The sequence below is a fragment of the Erpetoichthys calabaricus genome, chromosome 1 (genome assembly GCF_900747795.2).
Source record: "Erpetoichthys calabaricus chromosome 1, fErpCal1.3, whole genome shotgun sequence".
NCBI lineage: Eukaryota > Metazoa > Chordata > Cladistia > Polypteriformes > Polypteridae > Erpetoichthys > Erpetoichthys calabaricus.
In genome coordinates this window covers 282,410,656-282,431,479 of record NC_041394.2, presented here as the reverse complement: position 1 = coordinate 282,431,479, position 20,824 = coordinate 282,410,656, and the positions used below count along the sequence as shown (strand labels likewise).

Here is a 20,824-nt window from a genome sequence, read left to right as displayed (position 1 = left end):
CAGCCGCTTGTATTCGCGATCTCGTTCTTTCGGTCACTACCCATAGCTCATGACCATAGGTGAGGGTAGGAACATAGATCGACTGGTAAATTGAGAGCTTTGCCTTACGGCTCAGCTCCTTTTTCACCACGACAGACCGATGCAGAGCCCGCATCACTGCGGACGCCGCACCAATCCAATTTTGTTTTAGAATAGTAACATAAAATGCATGTTCATCTTTCATGCAGACTTTGGAGTTTATACATTACCTTATACAGTGATTTTCTTCTTTTTGGCTTTCACTCATTTAGAAAAGGATGGTAACAATAACTATACAATTCATTTGCAAAAAAATTATATACATAAATGGCTTTAAGCTTCACAGAGAGCTTTTGTGTTCACAAAAGAACTAATGTGCTTTGAAATAACCAATGCCAAACTTCAATATTTTAAAAATTCACAATCAAACAGACTGCAAAGAATTTTGTCGTCTTTGTGGAAAATATGCAGTTTATAATAAAGAAGTTTTGTTTAAATGTTTTTAAGGATAAATGGGAAATTTCATAGTATTATATTGTTCATTTTTCCATAATGTGTTTTTGTTTAATAGATGTGAAAAAAGAAAATGCATTTAAACATATTCTTGAAAGTGGAAGTATTTGTTTAAAGATAAGTGTATTGTTTAAGTACAGCAGAGAGATTTTTATTTTAATAAAGATTTTTGAAGTATTCAGATGTATTTTTTGAATACACCATTTTTCATAACAGGAATGTAAATATAGTTACACTTGCCTAGTTAAAAAATAGGTTTTAACTTCAATATTATTAAATGTTTGTCTCTGAAAAGAAGCCCATTATTGGCAATGTTTGCCTGGCATGAGTTGTTTTTGCTTTTTTTGTTTTATTTTGTTTTTACTTCCCTTCCCCAAACTTGACATTTTTTTCTATAATGTATATCTTGAAATCTGAGTTTATTAACTCAAGCCAGTCCTTTACAACTATGAAAGTACAGTTTATGGTTGGGCTCTAAGGGACAATGAGACATTAGGACTTGATATTAACAGTTAATTTAAAATGTTAAAGTGAAGTTTTTTTTTTTTTTTTTTTTGTTCTTTGAAATGTGAGTTTGCCGAATTTTCTTCATCTGCTGCACATTAGGTTTGACAATGCAGCCCCACGGCCAGCTCCAGCCGTGCTACTTTAGAGCACTGACCGGAGGTCTTTGGCACCACTTGTTCTCATGTACCTCCCCCCTAGGACAGCACTCATCCTGGTAACCGCCTAATCGTATCTTGTTAGCTTCATTTCTTTCTCAACAAAAAGTTAATTGTAACTGTTTTAAAAAATAGTTGTTATTGTCACTTAAATTTTAAATGTTGCTGTTTTAGAAAATAGGACCCTTTTAAATGTCAATGTGCTATAGTTTATAGTGTATTTATATGCATTCTTTAACATATTTAAATATTACAAATTTTATTTCACACTGCAGAGAAAATTACTATAAAAGTTCCTTGAAATTCTTAATTTGCTGTGTTCAGGGGTAAGACTTTGTTTGGTGCTTTTTGCTTTTTTTTTTTTTTTTTAATTTGCTTTATTACATATTTGAATATTATTGATATATATACATATTTGAGTTATATTACACATTGAAATTGTCTGTAAGCAGTTTATAATTTTGAAGATCTGGTTGTGAGAGATTAAATATATATGAATTTGCAATGTAAGTGCTTAAATGTAATTTAAATATCCTTCTATTTTTATATATGAGCCACTTAGGTACCTGTTTATTGAGCTAGTTTGTTTTATAAGCGAGTGAATAAGAAATGAGAATAGACGAAGATTAGAGGAAAGGATATTTGGTTAAAACATTTCTAATGAGACAGAGAACATGGCTAGGACATGTACTTAGGTCTGACAATATTAAAGAAAAGGAACATATGAGATAGTGAAAAGGAATACCCACAATAGGAAAAGTTGTAATTTACGTTGCATAACATTTCTACAGAGAGCAAATTAGCAAATTATGCAAGGCAAGGTTTAAAATACATTGCACAAATTAGTCTTACCCTGGAACATTTGCATTCTTTGTCCAACGCAATAAGAAAATCATTTATGTGTATATACAGTTTGTATATAATATACATAAACTTATATGAGTATATGCATAGAGATTTAAATTGCGAGTAATTGGTCAAGGTCTATGATGGAGTTGCCAATGTATGTTTTTTACGTTTTATTTTTTATGTCCCATGTAGGTCATTTAAAATTTATTGACTATGAGTATGCAGGCTACAACTACCAGGCATATGATATTGGGAATCATTTTAATGAATTTGCAGGTAAGAAAACGTTAATGATCTATAAAATCAATGCAAGAAAGTTTCACATGTAATATTGGCTGCTTTGAATTTACCTCTGAATTTAATTTATTAAAATTGAATTGAATTTATTCAAATTCAAATATTTACATTTCTGAATATGTCCATTTCAAGTTGTGTATTGTTTTAAGTTATCACTAGTTTTTAAATTAGATAATGTTGTTGAATTAGTTGCCTTATATGGGATGGTAGATAATTAGTAATGTGCCCTTACTGCTATAGAAGCTTTGAGGTTATTGACACACTATATGGGTTTTTCCTGCAAACACCTTAGCTTCCTCAGGTTTGTAAATGTGAATGTAATTTAAAATTGGTGACTCTTGATTGGCACACAGTTTGTGTGAGTGTGATTATTGTGTGTGTGTGTGTGTGTGTGTGTGTGTGTGCGTGCACATGCATGCACATGAGTAAGACCCAAGATTGACTGGTCCCACAAGCTCCAAATTAACAGCAATTATGCTGCATTCGCTAGTAATCACCTTCATCTAATATTTTCTTATAAATTCACTGTTCAGGTGGCAAAAGTGAGTATTTTTTTTCCCCAAGTGCCCTATGATGCTTTGTGAGGCCAGCATGACGTCACAGAATTGTAGCAGCCATGCAAAGAACTTTCAACGCACGACTACCATAAGATTGTTGTTGACATTGCCATTGCCTGGTCGCAAGTACAAGAAGGAAAAAAATAACAGAAATCACTGAAGCACTTGACAGTGTGGACTCTATAATCACATTAGTTTCTTCTTCTGGCAGTTATTTTCAACCGCCAGGGATCTGCTGTATGTGGGTCGTCCACATGTATTACATTGCATGTATCACCTTACATTTATTTCCACTAAATTACATCAGCCTCAAATTTTCTCAATTGTATATTCTGTATATGGTTCCCTCTTTAATGATTCAGCTGACTATACACCATCCACCACATTAAGTATTACCTGCAAAAGGGGTGTGCAATATTGGCAAAAAATTATCTCTCTTTTCTCAGGCTTTGACAATAACGATAATTAGACAATATTTTGCATCCTTTAAAAACATGTTTGTGAATGTCTTATTGATCTAGCTTGATTTACTTAAAACTGTAGTAAAATAACACAAAAACATTAAAATCACCAGTCAAAGTATGAGAAAACTATTTTAAAGTGGCCTACAGGATTTACTCAAAAAAATGCACTAAGACCAACAAACTATTATAAGGAGAGCATTTTAAACAGACACTTGCCTTTATTGTGAATATTAAAAGGGAATAAATCAAAAGGAATAAAATACTAATCATAATTGAAATACAGGGTATAAACATTGTTAAACTTAACTGCTCTGCTGTAAGGTGAATTGTGCAACATAAAAGCAAAAACAAAAAGCTAACATACCGTACTATAGTGTAAAAATCCAAAGTTTTGACAAATAATGCACAGGAAAAAAACTAGCATTGGTAAATATGTTCTGTCATATATTGCACAAAGATACAAAAAAAAACCTATATATTTTTAAACAAATGACTAATTTCAAGTTCTATCCAATATTGTACAAAGATATCAGAAAAAAATTGTAAAATTCTACTGAGGAAACTTCATATTGTATGACAGAAACACCAGTCTGTCCACAGCATCTGGTTCCAGAGCAGCTCTTCATCTATTTTTCAGTGACAGTGTGCAGAAACTCGCCTTCTCTAAATTTGGTTTTTTTTTTTTTTTTTTTTTTTTATAATTGTTTTTTTCTCCTTCCCTTGTGTCATCACCTGCTCCAACTAATGCTGCCATAGAGGTGGGATGAAGGAGCAGGGTGAGGAGGTGAGGATCTGTGCAATTGTTTTAAATAATGAAAGAAAAAAATGTGCTTTGGAATTGAGGATCTCCAACCAAGATAGCTGGAAATAAAAATAATCTGTTCAAATGGATTAATAATTCATTATAACAGATTTTTTTTTGTCTGACACCTACAGTGCTCTGTAGATTGCAGATTGTCATCTTTTAAGCAACATCAGTCTTTTCAAGGACAAACCACATAACCACCTCCACACAAGTAAAGATGATCCACAATCTTGGCAATTAAATCTAATGACATAGATTGCGAGGTTGTTTTAACCCCTGGCGCTGTTTACTCACTCATTTTTATGCAGCTACGCTAGCTTTACTTGTTTGCTGACTGCACACGTGGAGTAGTCTATCCTGTTAGGTTATGTTAGACAGTGAATGTGTAGTCTCTCACGGTGGGCTTTTGATTGTATTTTGCAAAATGAGTGAGATACTCAATAATATCAGCTCACACATCATTTAAACAATTAAGATATTATTGAACACTATATATGTTGCACACTCCTACCTGCAAAATTAACAAGCTTGCTATTTATATTATCATGTTCATTTATGTTTATTAAAAGGAGCAGTAGCCCCTGCACTGATCTCTGAGAGAAAATTATATTTAACATCTGTAACAATAGCGCTATATAGCGCCCGACCCGGCACAGATTACACTCGGAGGCACGTATAAAAGAACAGTTTATTTTTCTTCCCCTGTGGGTGCACGTGTTCCCCATGACCCACAGGCAATACACAGTCCCAATTAAGCACTGCTAATCACCACAAAATATGCCCTTCTTGCTCCACCACTTCTCCCTTGAAGCTTCGTCCTCTCCTCCCGACTCTGGCCACTAAGTGGTGGCTGGCCCCATTTTTAGCCCACCTGGAAGTGTTCGAGGTGCTTGACCACCTGGTTCCAATTGCACTTCCGGATGGGGCTGAAGATTTGTCCAGCTGGGCTGTGGAATCCATACAGCACACCCTGGCGGCCACCCCAGCTCCCAACCGGGCTGTGGAGGACTCCATCTCCCATGAAGCCCTGTGGGAGGTTGAGGTATCACCTTCGGCCAGGGAGGCTGCCACCAAGCGTCCCAGGGGAGGTATTGAGTTGCCCATGGTTGCTCCCCCAGAACATATGCAGCAGGGGCGTATATAGATCATAAAATTGTTAAAATAATTATTAAAATGATGCAAGATGGTCTCCAGTTAACCTTGAAAGTATGTATTTGAATTGCAACCCTTGAATTGTACCCTTTTCTCTTGTTAATAAATAAACATCCCATTAAGTCTTCAAAACTATTATATCTGTCTTTTTCAGGTCTTAATGAAGTAGACTATGCTCAGTATCCCAACAGGGAGTTGCAACTACAGTGGCTAAGAGCATATCTGGAAGCCTATAAAGAATTCAAAGGTCAAGGTTCAGAGGTTTCTGACAATGAAGTTGAAGTACTCTATGTTCAAGTAAACCAATTTGCTCTTGTAAGTTTACCATAATTAGTAAACCAGTTGTTCTCCTTTTAATTGTCTCCATATCTTAACCGGTTCTACTTTTTGTTGTTTGCAATTTAGATTCAGAATTGTTGATTCTAAGGGCATTATCTATACTAAGTTTAAGTTTTGTTACACTGAAAATGGTGGGGTATGTGTGTGTATATACAAATTAAGAAAGCAGCTAAAGACTGAACTTGCATGTAAGCCCTTAATCATCTAAACTTGTGGGACATGCTACCATAGACCTTGAATAATGCAAAAATTATGCATCCTTTCTATTAAATGCATTTTAATTATTTACAAAAATTAAGAAGTGGTAACAGTGTAAAGATATACATTTATAAAGAATTAACCTTTTTTTTTTTTTTTTTTCCTTCAACTTTCTAACAAAACATTGTAACGTAAAGCAAAAGCCTGACACCATTGCCATAGGATTATGTATCTTCAACAAGTGAAAATTATGTTTCTCCCACTTGCCAACAATACCCACATACAGCACTCCACCTCTTTCCTTTCCCACACTTGTCATTTGACATTATCCCCTGCTTCTTTGATTTAATGGCGGAGCATACCTAACCTGAAGGTGCACTTATTGCCACATACTGTGTAGAAGTATAAAGCTAAACAAGAAGTACCATATTCTTTCACTCAATCCTGTACTAAGTAAAAACTTTACAAATGCTATACACAATTTCGCTTTTCCTTCCTTTGCTTCTAGCATATCCCTAATATCATCTCCTGGTCTCCCTGTTATTTTCCTGAAGGTCCTCTCCCGCATTACAGAATATTTATATTTATATTTAACATTCCATTATCACATGTTTATATGTACCTTTCACATGTTTTCCAGTGATTTTTCAAATTAGAGTCATGCCATCTGCCTTTCTTCCTTTCTGGGTTTTTATGCAAAGTGTCTAACCTGAACAAATTTATGTAGTCCATAATACCACCTACCAAGTGTGCATCTGTCTCACACCTCTTGCCATTTTATAATTCCTACCTTATTTATTATGGAATTTACCTATTCTTTACTAAAGTCCACTATTTATCCATTTCAAAATTTCTAAGGGTTGCAGTTGTCTTTTGCATTTGTCAGCTTTTTCATTTCCATACATCCCCATATGAGGTGGAACCCAGCAAAATTCAATCTTTTCCTTACATACACAAACACATACACAATAGAATATACTTCCCATTTGTAAATTCTGCCCACAAGAACAAAAGGATTTTACACTTTTTAATGGAGGTACAGAATAAGAACAAATAGCCATTTTTTTATATTCTTAGCCACTGTAGCCCAGTGATTATTGTTACAATCTTTTCAAGTTTACCTTTTCAAGAAGTAACAAAGATGCCAAACTCACACGATTAGTAAGGACCATCTCTATGTACCTGTAAAGAATGATAATTTTCCCACATTCTCCAACAGTCCCTCATGCATACACACACACACCTTTCCACCATATGTTTTCCCCAATAATCCAAAAAGTTTAAGGTTAACAGCTGGCTCCTGAAATTTCCATGGTGAAATCCCTTCCCAGACTACCACTGGGCTAATCTGAATATTATCAATTTCATATTATCCATCCTTCTTTGCTAACCACTCAGAACTATTCCTGTCATTATATGCATATTTCCAACAATCCTCCAAAACAGCTTTGGCCCAATGCTGATAATTTCCTATTTTATATTCATCCAATTTGTTAGATATAATTCTTCTCGTCTTAAGTTTAAAGGCATTTCTTGACTTTAGCCCCTTAGTGTGGTGGGCCACTAATAGAGAACAACCTTTGAACCATGAATTTCTTCCTGGGCAATTCCCTAAATCGCTGCCTGTTTCAGCAGCATCCCGGAAGATACAAGCTTGTCTCCTCTAGGACTGTTAATGTGAATAATTAACTGAGCAGAAGATGAACTGATCACCAAAAGGCATAAAGTTAAAGATAACACATTTCTTTTCAGCATTTTATGAAAGATTAGTGGTTTTTTTTTTGGGTTTTTTTTGTACAATTGTACACTGAAAAAAGGAAAGGAGCACCATGCAAACGTTTGGGCACCCCAACTTCTTTGAGGTCTCGGATAAATTTTACCAAGGTCTCAGACCTTAATTGGCTCATTAGAGTTATGGCTTGTTCAGTCAGCTTTAGGAAACCCCAGCTGATGCAAATTGCAAAGCTGTATAAATTCTCTGACTCCTCTCACCTTGTCCCAACAATCAGCAGCCATAGGCCCCTCTAAGCGGCTGCCTAGCACTCTGAAAAATAAAATAATTCATGCTCACAATGCAGGAGATAGCTACAAGAAGATACAACAACAACATTTATGTATATAGCACATTTTCATACAAATAATGTAGCTCAAAGTGCTTTACTTGATGAAGAAAAGAGAAAAAAGACAAAGTAAGAATTAAAATAAGCCCACACTAATTAACATAGAATAAGAGTAAGGTCCAATGGCCAGGGAGGACAGAAAAAACAAAAAAACTCCAGACGGCTGGAGAAAAAAAATAAAATCTGCAGGGGTTCCAGACCATGAGACCACCCAGCCCCCTCTAAAGCATTTTGAGGTAGCTTTTTCCTCAGTTCATGATGTTAAGAAATGGTAGTTAACAGGCACGGTGGAAGTCGAGTTGAGGTCAGGAAGACCAAGGAAACTTTCTGAAAGAACTGCTCGTTGGATTGACAAAGAGGCAATAAAAACCTCCATTTGATAGCAAAAGACCTCCAGGAAGATTTAGCAGACTCTGGAGTGGTGGTGCATTGGTTCACTATGCAGCAACACCTGAACAAATATAACCTTCATGGTAGATTCAGCAGAGTAAAACCTTTCCTGTGTCCTAGCCACAAAATTCAACACCTGATGTTTGCAAATGTGGACGAAAAAGGCACACTGAAAACAGGCAGATAATATTTTTTCTCAATTCTCTTGTTTATTCATTCAGAGTCACAGTAAGTAGAGATTCAAAAGAGCATAACTTATTGCCGCAAAGCTCAATTGAACCCTGATCAAAAGCCAGGAGGGGTTTTTTTTATACTTCAGCATCTTATGATTAATAAGACAGAAAGAACATCCTTATCAAAACAGTAAAGTTAAACAATATGTCTGTTGAGCTAAGCGTTATCTGTGTTTTCAAAGCTAAGCACAGGAGAGATGCCTTTGCATAAACTACATGTACTTTCTGCAGCCTTGTGACCTTGTCCCTGAAACATTCACTCTGAGAAAGGGAAAACAAGAAACAGCTTAGATTTTATTCATGTGGACACTATTTCTCCTGAACCCTGGAATAACATATTTTTGTTATTTCATAAGCCAAAGCGTCTCTCACTGGCAAGTTACAAAATAGTTATTATAAAAATTCTAATTTACTAAACACACAAAATACATGGTGCTGAGGAGAACATTCTTCTTCTACACAAATGAGCATCCAAACAAGAAGGGTGCATTTTGGAGACGAGTCCTGAGAACAGACTGATGAAGTCAAAAAAGAACTTTTTGGCCACAATGTGCAAAGGTATGTTTGAAGTAAAAAGGGTGCCAAATTCCAGGAAAAGAACACCTCTCCAACTATTAAGCCTGAGGGTGGATCAAGTTGAAGTTAAAAAAAAAAAAAAAAAACGGATGGGTCCCACAACAAGATAATGATCAGAAATATACCTCAAAATCTATGATGGAATACCCCAAGAGGTGCAATCTGATGGTTTTGCCATGTCCCTCACAGTCCTCTGACCTAATCATTGAAAATCTGCGAATAGATCTCAAAAGAGAAGTGCATGCAAGACGGCCTAAGAATCTTGCAGGATTAGAAGTCTTTTTCAAGGAAGAATGTAGGAAAATATCCTAAGCAAAATCTGAATGACTCTTGGCTGGCTACAAAAAGCATTTATAGGCTGTGACATTTGCCAAAATATGTGTTACTAAGTACTGACCATGTCGGGTGCCCAAACTTTTTGCTTCCAGCCTTTTTCATTTTTTTGGAATCTTGTACCTGTCAATGATGGAAATAAAAATGTAATCTTGCTTAGAATATTAAAGAAATGTACCATCTTTAAATGTATGACTTTTGATGATCAGATAATCTTCTGCTCACTTAACTGTTAACAGTAGCAGACATTTTAAGCAAGGGTGCCCAAATCTTTACATTTCCACTGTAGTTGACTAGAGATTTTGAACACAATGACTTTATTGTAGATTTGTTTTTTTACCCCATTATGTTTTGCAGTATGCAGGGGTGTGGAAATCAAATTTTGTTCTACTTGTCCACGGACAAGTAAACTTAGAAAATCCCCTTGTTCGCCAGTTAAATTCACTTGTCCATAAACAAATAACAAAAGTGAAAAATAGTTTATTTTTTCTGATCTCTTTTATTGATACCAAAACTGCCTTCCATTTTAAAACTGAAAAAAGTTCTTTCAGGGAGTAGTATTTTGCCATCTTGCTCTAGAACATTTTATAAAAGATTCCCTTATCATTTTAACTCACTAATAAACAATGCCTTCATTATAGCTACACTAGTTCTGTTTCACATACTACAGTTACAGTGAAGATTTTTATAGATATTTCATAACCTTTGGAAACCGTTAGAATGTTTTCTTCTTTATTTTTAATAAACTGACAGCGCGAAACCAACTTGTTTTATATGAAATATTCGCTAATCAAAAACGATCTATTGACAGCTCATCAAAATTGATGTTATCACGCAATAAATTTCTCAACTCCTTAATATATCACAACCTACATGAAATCGCAAATTTCAGGAAAGATTAACTGCCTAACAAGCTTTGTTATATGGTGAAAACAATTGTATTGTAAGTAAAATGACTGCATTTTTATGTAGAAACAATGAATTTTATCAATCTTCTTCTATAATACGCTACCGTGGCTGTTTGTTTGTCTGTCCAGGATTTTAAATCACCTGTCGCTCGCAAACCATTTCACCTTTTGACTTGAAATTTGGTACACATACAGTATACTACGTGACGTCTACTATCCGCTTTCGGGGTGATGATTTGTATTATTCTTTATTTTTATTTTATTTTATTGTTGAATCAACTCTCGGAAGTGCGCAGCAGGGCGGCGCATGCGTATGGGAGCCGTTCATTCCCCACCACCTTCGCTAATCATTCTTGAGGCAGATGGAAGACTTAAGTGCCAGTTTAAGTGAAAAATTAAAGAAAATGTACTAAGTAATTGCAACACAAAAACTAACTTAATCAGTTTTAACGCAAAAAGATGCCGACAAAAGAAGAGAAGCAGCGGGCCGCTAGGGTGGAGAAAAGAAGGGCTGCTCAGGAAGCAACAAGCACATCAACCTCTGAGCAAATGTATGCTAAACGTACAGAGAAAGAGGATGAAAACTATGAATGCTCAAGTCAAGTGTATTTATTCACTGCATGTTATCGTGCAGTACGCCATTACTGGTAATATATAAAAGTTATTGATTATAATGAAAAAATCAGATTACATCGTAATGTCGGCATGAAAAAAATGACCGCATCTCCAAGCATGTAAGTATTAGGGTAAAATACTTCTTCTGTAAGACCGTAAGAGTGCTTCCCCTTTGAAAAATCAGCCGTCATTTTGTAAACAATATTGAAGACCAATTTGAGACATGAAGAACATGCCTAAGTAGACTGTTTCCGCACAAAGTACGTACCCAAATGTTTAAAATGTGAAAGTAGTGGTAAAATGTGCCCTAATAATAATAATTTTTCTCCAGAAAATTGCACTTGTCCACGGACAACTGAAACAGAAAAACACGCTTGTCCGATGGTCAATTTACCCGTGTCGGACGAGTCGGGCGTTGGATTTCCGCACCCCTGCAGTATGGAATACTATGTCCACTGTCCCTACAGATAACAATTTGAATCATACCTTGCCTGCCACCTTATACCTGGGATGTATGACCCTTGAAATAATTCCCAGGAAAGTCAATGGGTTTGAAGCAGCGCGCAGATAATAGAAATCTATAAAATACTTTCCTTAACCCCAAAATGTTACCCAGTTTTTACTTGAAGCAAACTCTAATAGGACCGTTAAATACAACACATTTCCATGCAGTACTTCTACTTTAACTGCACATTATAATCCTAACATTAAATCAATAGCTATTCTAGATAAAGAAGACGGAAGTTTCAAGGAAGGTTTGTTATAATCATTAATCATTGTAGTGGATAGAGGCGACATGTTGCATGTTGATGCAAATAAGAATTTTTGTCTGCTGGAGCCAGTCCCAGCCAACACAGGAAACAAACCCTGGGCAGGACCAGCCCACCGCAGAGCGCGCGCGTGCACACACACACACACACACACACACACACACCCCAAGCACCCACTAGGGACAATTTAGGATCGCCAATGCACCTAACCTGCATGTCTTGGGACTGTGGTAGGAAACCAGAGCACCCAGAGGAAACCCACACAGACGCGGGGAGAACATGCAAACTCCACACAGGGAGGACCCAGGAAGCGAACCCGGGTCTCCTAACTGCGAGGCAGCAGCACTACCCACTGCGCCACCGTGCCGCCCCATGGTGTTTTCATTTTGTATTAATTTTAGGATATGTAGATTTCTGTAGTTATGCTGTCAAAATCAGGCAGAAGGCAGGAATCTGTGCAGGCCATGTCTGCACTGGGCCCATTAGGTAAACAGTTAACCTATCCTATACATTCATGGGATGTGAGGGGAACACTAAAGTACCTACAAAGTAGGGTAGTGTGTAAACTGTAGAATAGACAGTGATCAGGACCAGGATTCAAACAGTCTCCTGTTATTTACAAATCCACAAAAAAAGTTGACTCACAAATGAAATTAAAATATTGGACCTGTAAACTCTGGCCTCTTGTCCAATCCCCGATGCCACTCATGAATGCCTAACATGCTTCACTTCTTCTTGTAGCAATCATCCATCCATCCTTTTTTCATTTATGAACTTGCTCAGTTCAGTTCCAGTTATGAGGATTTCAAACATTTCCCGGTAGTACTTGAAGAAGGCTTAAAAAACATTGTTTCAGTTTGTAGTAATCCATTAACTTGAAAAGAAAATGAAAATTACCTAGTTTTACTTTTTGAGAAAGTGTATATTTAAGATTAGCAATGATTAGTTTTATGCAATACAGTATCTTGCTCAAAACTGTAAAGCAAAACCAAATTAACTGTGAATATGAACATTTGCAACACAAGCAAAACATTTTTAAAAGTATCCACTAGGGGGAAGTATTGTATATTTTATGAACGTGTAGTTCTGTTTTACTACATAGATCTTCTTAAGCACAATAATTTTAAAATTATCTTTATGTATTCGTCAGAAATGGTTATCTTAACACTATTTCCATTAGTTTTCCATTAATTTTTGCCCTTCACTCCATCCATATGTATTTGTTCTCAAATCAGTGTTTTTTGCATTTGCTTTAGCTTATGCAGAATACCAGTCAGGAGATCCCAATTCAAAGAATGTTACTGGTCAGCTGCAGTTAACAATGTTCTAGTAACGACACCAGTAAAACTTATACTTGCAGTTACTACATAATTCTTCACCGTTTGCTGTCTTCATTCTGCTGATGGAAACCTCTCAATATACTGAAATCTCACATGTGCAAATGGCTGTTACGGATACCAATCTGGACCCATTTTAAGAGACCACCTGTACATTGCTTTCTCTGACAAGGAGTGCCATATGCTTATTGAGTAATTTTTTCCAGTATAACAGTAAGTTCTAGGTTTTCCTGCTAGCTGGTCTCTCTGTGCTGGCTGCAACCTGGCACATTTATGTCTTTGGTCCAAATGCTTACAACCTTGTAAAACACATAGAACTGCTGGGATAATTGATGTCAACTCCTACGAGTATAAATACTGTACTCCAAAAATTCTACAAAATCTGTAGTTTTGTGGTGGTTTTTTTTCCTTTCATTTTCTGGCAGTCAATAAAAGACACGGTCTGCCTGTTGTGGCCATTTTATACATGGACCAATTTTACAAAGTATGTGTAGGGCTGACAAATTAACCGGAGAGGGCCTTCTCAAAGCTGAAAATAGATTGGCAGATTAGGCAGAATTGATTGCCTCAGCATGACTGATAAAAATCATTGTGCACAGTGCATTTGCTGGTATTTTTTTTTTATATAAGATAAATGTTTTTGTTTTCAAGAAAGATGTACACAGTGTTCTGTACCAGTAAATGAGTGAAATTGAATAATAGGCGATTCTTCTGATAAAACGCTAACTATAGTTGTGAGTAATGTGAATATAACCATTTATTGTCTTATTTTTTTTTTCCTTCAGGCTTCTCATTTTTTCTGGGGACTGTGGGCTTTAATCCAAACTAAATACTCAACAATTGACTTTGATTACCTTGGGTAAGTATTGGTGGTTTGGGACATTGGTCTCTCTAAACATGTAAAACGTAGAATTCAAAGAGTTTATTATATATCAAAAGTGGTCTCAACTAGGTTGACTGACTGACTGCCTTCCGTACTTCTAATTTCTGAGGTTTTGATAATCTCAGATGGACAAATAGAACTTTGTCCCCAGGGGGAAATTTCCTCAACATCGTCTTTAGATTTCTGTTTCTTGGTCTCTCCCCATACAACTCCATCCATCACAGGCTACTTCTTCACTCCATCATTCTATCTTTTCCACCACATTTGTTTCCTAAAAGCCACTCTTCTGAACAACTTCAAACATCCATCTAATCTTTCTCCTCTTTTTCCAACTTTGCTTAATGTGAACCCTGTAGTGTCTCACTAACATGTAAAGTTACAACTCCTCAAGCAGATGGGTTAGATATTTTCCTTAATGCTTTTTCAGATTTCAGAATTGACAGAGTAATACAATTTTAGGGTATTGTTAAAAAGATGAAGATATTATTTATGTGTAGCTAGTTTTGTTAATTTTCAGATAATATAGTTTAATAAGATTGTTTTGTAAACTTAACATATATTTCAGTAAATTTTAACATTATCAGCTTGTATATAGTTGCCCAATGGTAAACTGAAGTTTAATAGTTTAGAAGTTTAATTTCTTGTAAATTTTGAGCATCAGCCCAATAAACACCTGCCAATATTTGAGGAAATGTTATGTTAGAAAGAAATTGAAGAAAAACTGCACTATTTAGCACTTAATACAGGTTCAAACCTACATTTTAAAAATTTTATGTCAATTTAGTTCTTTTATATGGTGACTTTTTTGTTAGAAATGCTACTTGTGAATACTACAGGAAAACCCAAAGGCCATTTCTTTTTTTTTTTTTTTTTTGTTTGTTTGTTAACGAAGAAGGAAAAATGGCCTAGAAGAAATATATTCAAATTTTACTCTTTGAACAACTCCGTCCGCGTAAGCACATTATGCTTTTCCTTCACAGTATGAAAAGCATATTTGTATTAAAGCTACTACCAATCTACACTTGGTGGTAGAAAACAAATTACCTGAGATTATCTAACACACCGCTTATTTATTGCCCCTGTGTTTTTTTCATTTTATTTTAGATTTAATTGTGGGAATGTATTTTACAATTTGCTTTCATGTGTCTTAACTTTTTTTCCCCCTTTGTCTACAGGTATGCAGTGGTTCGTTTCACTCAGTACTTCAAAATGAAACCTGAAGTTACAGCTCTAAGCCTCCCTTAAAGAATTCCGAGTTCTTTTAAACTTCAGTATAAAAGATGATCATCACTAAATTCCAAAATAATCATGGTGTTCAGTTTGGCTGCAGTTTTGCCGAACAAATACATGATGATCTTAACTTTTTTTTTTCATTTTAAGACATTCCAAGTCCTCTATTTAAGGAAAACCCTTTACTGTATGTTCAGGTTACGTATGGTAAAGAAAAAAATCCAGATGTATTGTTTCACTTATGTTTTTAACACTATGTAATATACCATTGAGCCCGGTAAATATCTGGACATTGATTCTATGTAGACATATTACCACAAAGTTACAGTGCTGCATCAGGGAATGCCTAAATCCAATTGACATTCAGAAACAAATACACTGTATATTTAAATATTGTAGTTATTGTAAGTATGACAGATAGGACACCTCAGCTGTCTTGAATGCGTGAAGAGGTCCAGAAACTGGATTTTGAATTATATCCCTTTAATGTGTTTTTAATGGTCAGTATATCTTGAATTGCCTACTGTTTAAACTGATTGCCTACAAAAATTGTTTTGTGAAATTCTTTGCCAGGAAAACATTTTTATTCCCACAGTGGGGGAAAAAAAACAAAAAAAAAAAACGGTTTCTTGTCTGTTAGTAATGATGCATATCTGGAGAGTGTATGGTAGTTTGGAGAATAGGTTGTTCAAAACCTGTCAAACCTGGAGAATCTGTAAATATATTGTACAGCTACTACAAAGAGTACAAACCTTGGGAGTTTACGTATGTGAACACGTTTATCTGTTATATGGCAGCATTTAAATGTAGGGATTTTGTTTATAGTTGAATGAAATAAGTAAACCGTTTAACACAGGTAGTCATGTAAAATTTTAATGTGAATTTAAAGTTTTTTTTTTTTTTTTTTTTTTTTTTTTTAATATTTAGGTTCAATGTATGTATATGCCAAAAACAAGTTAGCCACAGACAAAATAACACCTTTAATAACTCTAGCCACTGTTTACAAAAACATTAAATCTTCAATGCCTTAATGTATAAAATTGTTGCAAATTGCAGACAGTGTTTTTTTTTCTAATTCACATACAGGCTGATTCAAATCAGTGGCTAATACAGTACCTGATAGTTTCTGAAAAACTTTGCATATGTGATTGTTTCACATAACAGTGCAACTTTGCTAATATGAAGTAGGCTGAAAAAATTAAAACAAGAATTTCATTTTTTTATATTGCATTAGAGTTGATAATTAATATGATTTGACTTGCAAAAATTAATGCAATTAATCAGATTAAACAATTCAAAAGATACATTCTTGAACAATTTAATTTTTGCAGACAGCTGATCTGTGCTGTTTTTCTATTAATTTTTTTCGGCAGTGCATCAAGTAGACCAGAATCATTTGTGCTTATAGCATGTTGTATTAATAATACGATATTCTTCAAATATTTTAAGGACTTCTTACCAGAAAAGTGCATGTTAATTCTTTAAAGCAAAATGGAAATTCAGTACTTGTGTTTAAACATTCTACTATATGTATGAAAGGATGGAATGGTATAATCCATGTTGCTGTTTCAGGATATTTTCTCATTACTTGATTATTTATCCATATTAAGTTTGAATTCCAGTGTTGGAAAAATTGATTGTATCTTAGCTTTCAAACTTAGTATTGTGCATTAATTACTCTCATGCACATACTGTGAAGACTTCCAGCAATCATTGAATGGAACGTCATAATGTTATTGAATATTTTTGGTAACTGGCAATGTTCATTTTTTTCACTGTAGTACAGTCTATAGTGGCACATGTTTGCTTTTGTAAAGCAGTGCTCCATGTGAAAATTTTGTCTGACAATTTGTAGATTATATGTAAATATAATTAATAAATGAAAGTGTATAAATTGAGCTTTGTATCATATATGCAAATGTATACATTTACTAAAATAGTTTAAATCCGGATATGATATGTGTACTTTTAGCTGGGGAAAACAAAATGATTGTAAAATGATCTCCTTCAAAATTTTTGTTTTCTTTTCACCTTTTATATCATTAATTTTTCCAGATAGAGCTTGTAACATTTATACCATGTGTATATTTTTAAAATATTTAGAATGATTTTCTTCTAAATACCAAAAATAATTGCTAATTCCTTTTTTGAAATGTTGTGTGTGTGTGTATAAATTTACATTATTTTATTTAATATAATTTATATTAAAATTTGATGAATAATATGTGTCACAGGAAAGCACCTCAGTTGCCTGTGCCAATATTGTCCTTGTGGCCAGGGTTATAAATTCCAGGCATCATTGCCCATTTTTAACTCCAATGTAATTAAACCCTAAGGAAGGTTAACAGGAATCAATGCAGATATAAGCAACAGTCTGTTGGGATCACGAAGATACCATCATCTCAGATTCACTTAAGTTTGTTTCCTCTGTATGAATAGTATATCATTTATATGGTAAAGTTAAGTCAATCCTGTTTTCTTTCTAATGTATCATTTTGTTTGAAGAAGAATTATGTAATACAATTGACTAATCTGGAATTTGAAGAAACAAGTTTAGATAATGTTTTGCTTAGGCTGGTTTTGCACACACTTGTGTACTGTACTTGCAAAGTAGTAAGCCACTGGCTTGTGTTTAGTGATTTCTTGCATAAACATAATTACTGCATTAAAAATAAACAAAATAAATATATTTAGCATTTTTAATTTGAGTTGCTTAATTTAGTGTCCCTTTTCGTTGCATTATACAAGAGTAAATTGAACTGAAGAATCGTTCCATTATCTGTCGGATAAGTGTGGTCTTTGTGCACTTTACTAGGTTAATGACCCCAGAATGTGTGTAGCTAATGAGGCAGACTTCAGCTGTCACAGACTCTTAAGTGCTTGTAAGAGAATTACCTCATAGTATAAACTGGGCTTTCTATAACTTAGTTTGTTTGACTATGCTCAGAGCATCCCAATTCTTAAACATAAAACAAGTGTAATTGGGTTTTTTACATGAATAATGAGTTTATATTTTGTTGGGGGCACTTTGTCAAAATGCTAACTCATAGTTTAACTCGCATGTCAATTTTGAGGCCTTTGTCTGATGCACCGGTCATTTGCAGAATGACTGTTTAAACTCTTGAAATTAATTTTAACCTCTACATATACCTTTCAGAAAATAGCATCTTTTTAGGAGAATAGTAGTGATAAATAAATGATTAAAACTCCCCATCATTATTGTGGCTCTTGTACACTGAAAGCTGCTACATGAGAGCTGTTTAAAAAAAAAAAAAAACAGTCTGAAGTTGATCTGTAGTGAGATTGCACATAGACCAGTTGTATCTGATGTTGGGTGCAAAAATGTATCATTAGGATGGCAGAAAACACAAGATATCCAGGAACGTTTTTCTGAGCCACATCCATTCTGGTATATCAAATGATGTTCTGAGTGTCCAACTAAGAATGGAGAATTTTGTGCACTTAATTTTGTGCACTTAACATTGATGAGCTGTGTTCAGAATCACCGCAGGTGAAGTCTAAGGAGAAACAAGTTTGTTTAATGTTGTAAGGAACAAACCTATTACAGTAAGTGTCGCAAAGCCAGGCTTTTGACCATTTGGTCCATTTGCTAAAAAAAAAAAAATTGTAGCCGCTTTCCAGGATTGCTCTTGCCCATAAGGTTCTTGTTTTTTGAGGAGAGATACACCCTCTGCCTGATAAGAAACCTTCCATCAATTATCCAACCCGCTATATCCTAACTACAGGGTCACGGGGGGTCTGCTGGAGCCAATCCCAGCCAACACAGGACACAAGGCAGGAAACAAACCCTGGGCAGGGCGCCAGCCCACCACAGGGCACATGCATACACTAGGGATAATGTAGAGTCGCCAATGCACCTAACCTGTATGTCTTTGGACTATGGGAAGAAACCCACGCAGACACGGGGAGAACATGCAAACTCCACACAGGGTGGACCCGGGAAGCAAACTCGGGTCTCCTAACTGCGCGGCAGCAGCGCTACCACTGAAGAGAAAAACCTTAAAATAAAATTTTTGAAAAAAAGAAGTCAATAATTTTAATCTTTAAGTCACTGTGAATTTTTCAGTATGGCTTTGCATCAAGAATTGTATGCTCCAAAGCAAAGTATGTGAATCACACATTGAAGCGGGGACATACGTCATGTTAAAGTATTATAGGAGTATTCTGCCCAAAAACAGAAAATTACACCGTCACCCTAAAAAAAGACACTGTATTTGACATTAAAAATTATTTTACTATTTGAAATATTAATTTTTGACTCTGTCCTTAAGATTGAAGATGATGTGCTGTAGCCATGTTCCTAAGGTTCTAATCTTGTACAATAATTTCCAAACATTTTTTCTGTATAAATATGTCCTTAAGATTGAAGATGATGTCCTGTAGCCATGTTCCTAAGGTTCTAATCTTGTACAATAATTTCCAAACATTTTTTCTGTATAAATATCTATAAACTAAATCTGTTATGGCTGTGGACTGGTTAGCACTGCTGCCTTGTGGTTCCAACCATGGATGTGAACCTCAGGATTGGGCACTGCCAGGGTGGAGTCTACTTCATCTTATTATTAAAGTGACCCTAGGACGCAATTCTGGTACTTGACTCAAGGATGATGGTGGGTATAATCAGTACATTTTAGTTTGGAGAACTTTTGGTGTATGTGTCAGCGTGTGTATATAAACATATATAGTAACCACAAGGTTGACGGAGCACCAAACCCAGACACAATAATTCCCAAACACGATTCTGGTTCAAATAAAAGGTTTTTCTTCACCTCTAATACCTTCCTTACAAGAACACCAGGCAAAAAAAATCAATTCTCCAATCTCTCCTTCCTTCTCCAAGAGTATCATCTGCTGCCTTTGTCTCCACTCCATTGTTGTACCAGCCTTTGAAGTCAACCCAGGAACTGCTTATGGTTTCCTGTGCAAGTTCTCTGAAGCACTTCCGGATCGTGCAGAAACCATGGCAATCCTCCCCAGGCAGCATCCTGTGGCTGTCCACAAAGACCCAGACTCCAATTTCCATGTCACCGTGCAGCTGTCTTGAACTGGTCCAGCCTTGAGGAATACTGCCACCTGTTGTGTAGGGGAATGGGTTGAGCCCATTTGCCCAATCGTTCAATTGTGACTTCCTGGCCAGGTATGATTCCTTGCTTTATCCCAGCCAGGATATAAAGTGTATATATACACAAAACTGGCAAATGGGCCTTATTCCATTTGGACTGGTCCCAACATCCATCCAGTCCCGCACAGTCCAAAAATGGGTTCAGGCTTTGACAGTCTGAAAAATTCCTTAAATGTTCAAAAATTCCCTTCAAGGGAGAGTGTAATAGTGAACCTTCTGGCTTAAAGGACAAAGTGGAACAATGCTCTTTGAAAGTTAACAAAATTGGTAGCAAACCAATTAGAAGAACAAAAAATGAAGCTAAAAAAGGTTATCTTTTTAGCCTAACTCAAGTTAAAAGTCAAATCTATAATCCAAAAGCAGAATCTAAAACCTGTGCAAAAAATAATAAAAAAAAAAAAAAACAAATTCAAATGATGCTTATAAAGACAA

The 20,824-nt window shown here is 35.4% G+C and overlaps 1 protein-coding gene across 6 annotated transcripts in view; it reads left to right on the top strand.

Annotated features, from left to right (window-relative positions):
* etnk1 (ethanolamine kinase 1) overlaps positions 1-20,824 on the top strand; it is a 104,804-nt gene that overhangs the window by 61,526 nt on the left and 22,454 nt on the right. For 5 of the 6 annotated variants that reach the window (XM_028815761.2, XM_028815745.2, XM_028815753.2 and 2 more), the window contains exons 5-8: positions 2,235-2,318; positions 5,472-5,632; positions 13,922-13,995; positions 15,195-17,952. In XM_028815761.2, the coding sequence (XP_028671594.1) occupies positions 2,235-2,318; positions 5,472-5,632; positions 13,922-13,995; positions 15,195-15,264 (389 nt within the window). In that variant the 3' untranslated portion in view covers positions 15,265-17,952. Of the gene's footprint in view, positions 1-2,234; positions 2,319-5,471; positions 5,633-13,921; positions 13,996-15,194; positions 17,953-20,824 lie in introns of those variants that run through there. The other variant, XM_051930154.1, reaches the window with a different exon arrangement.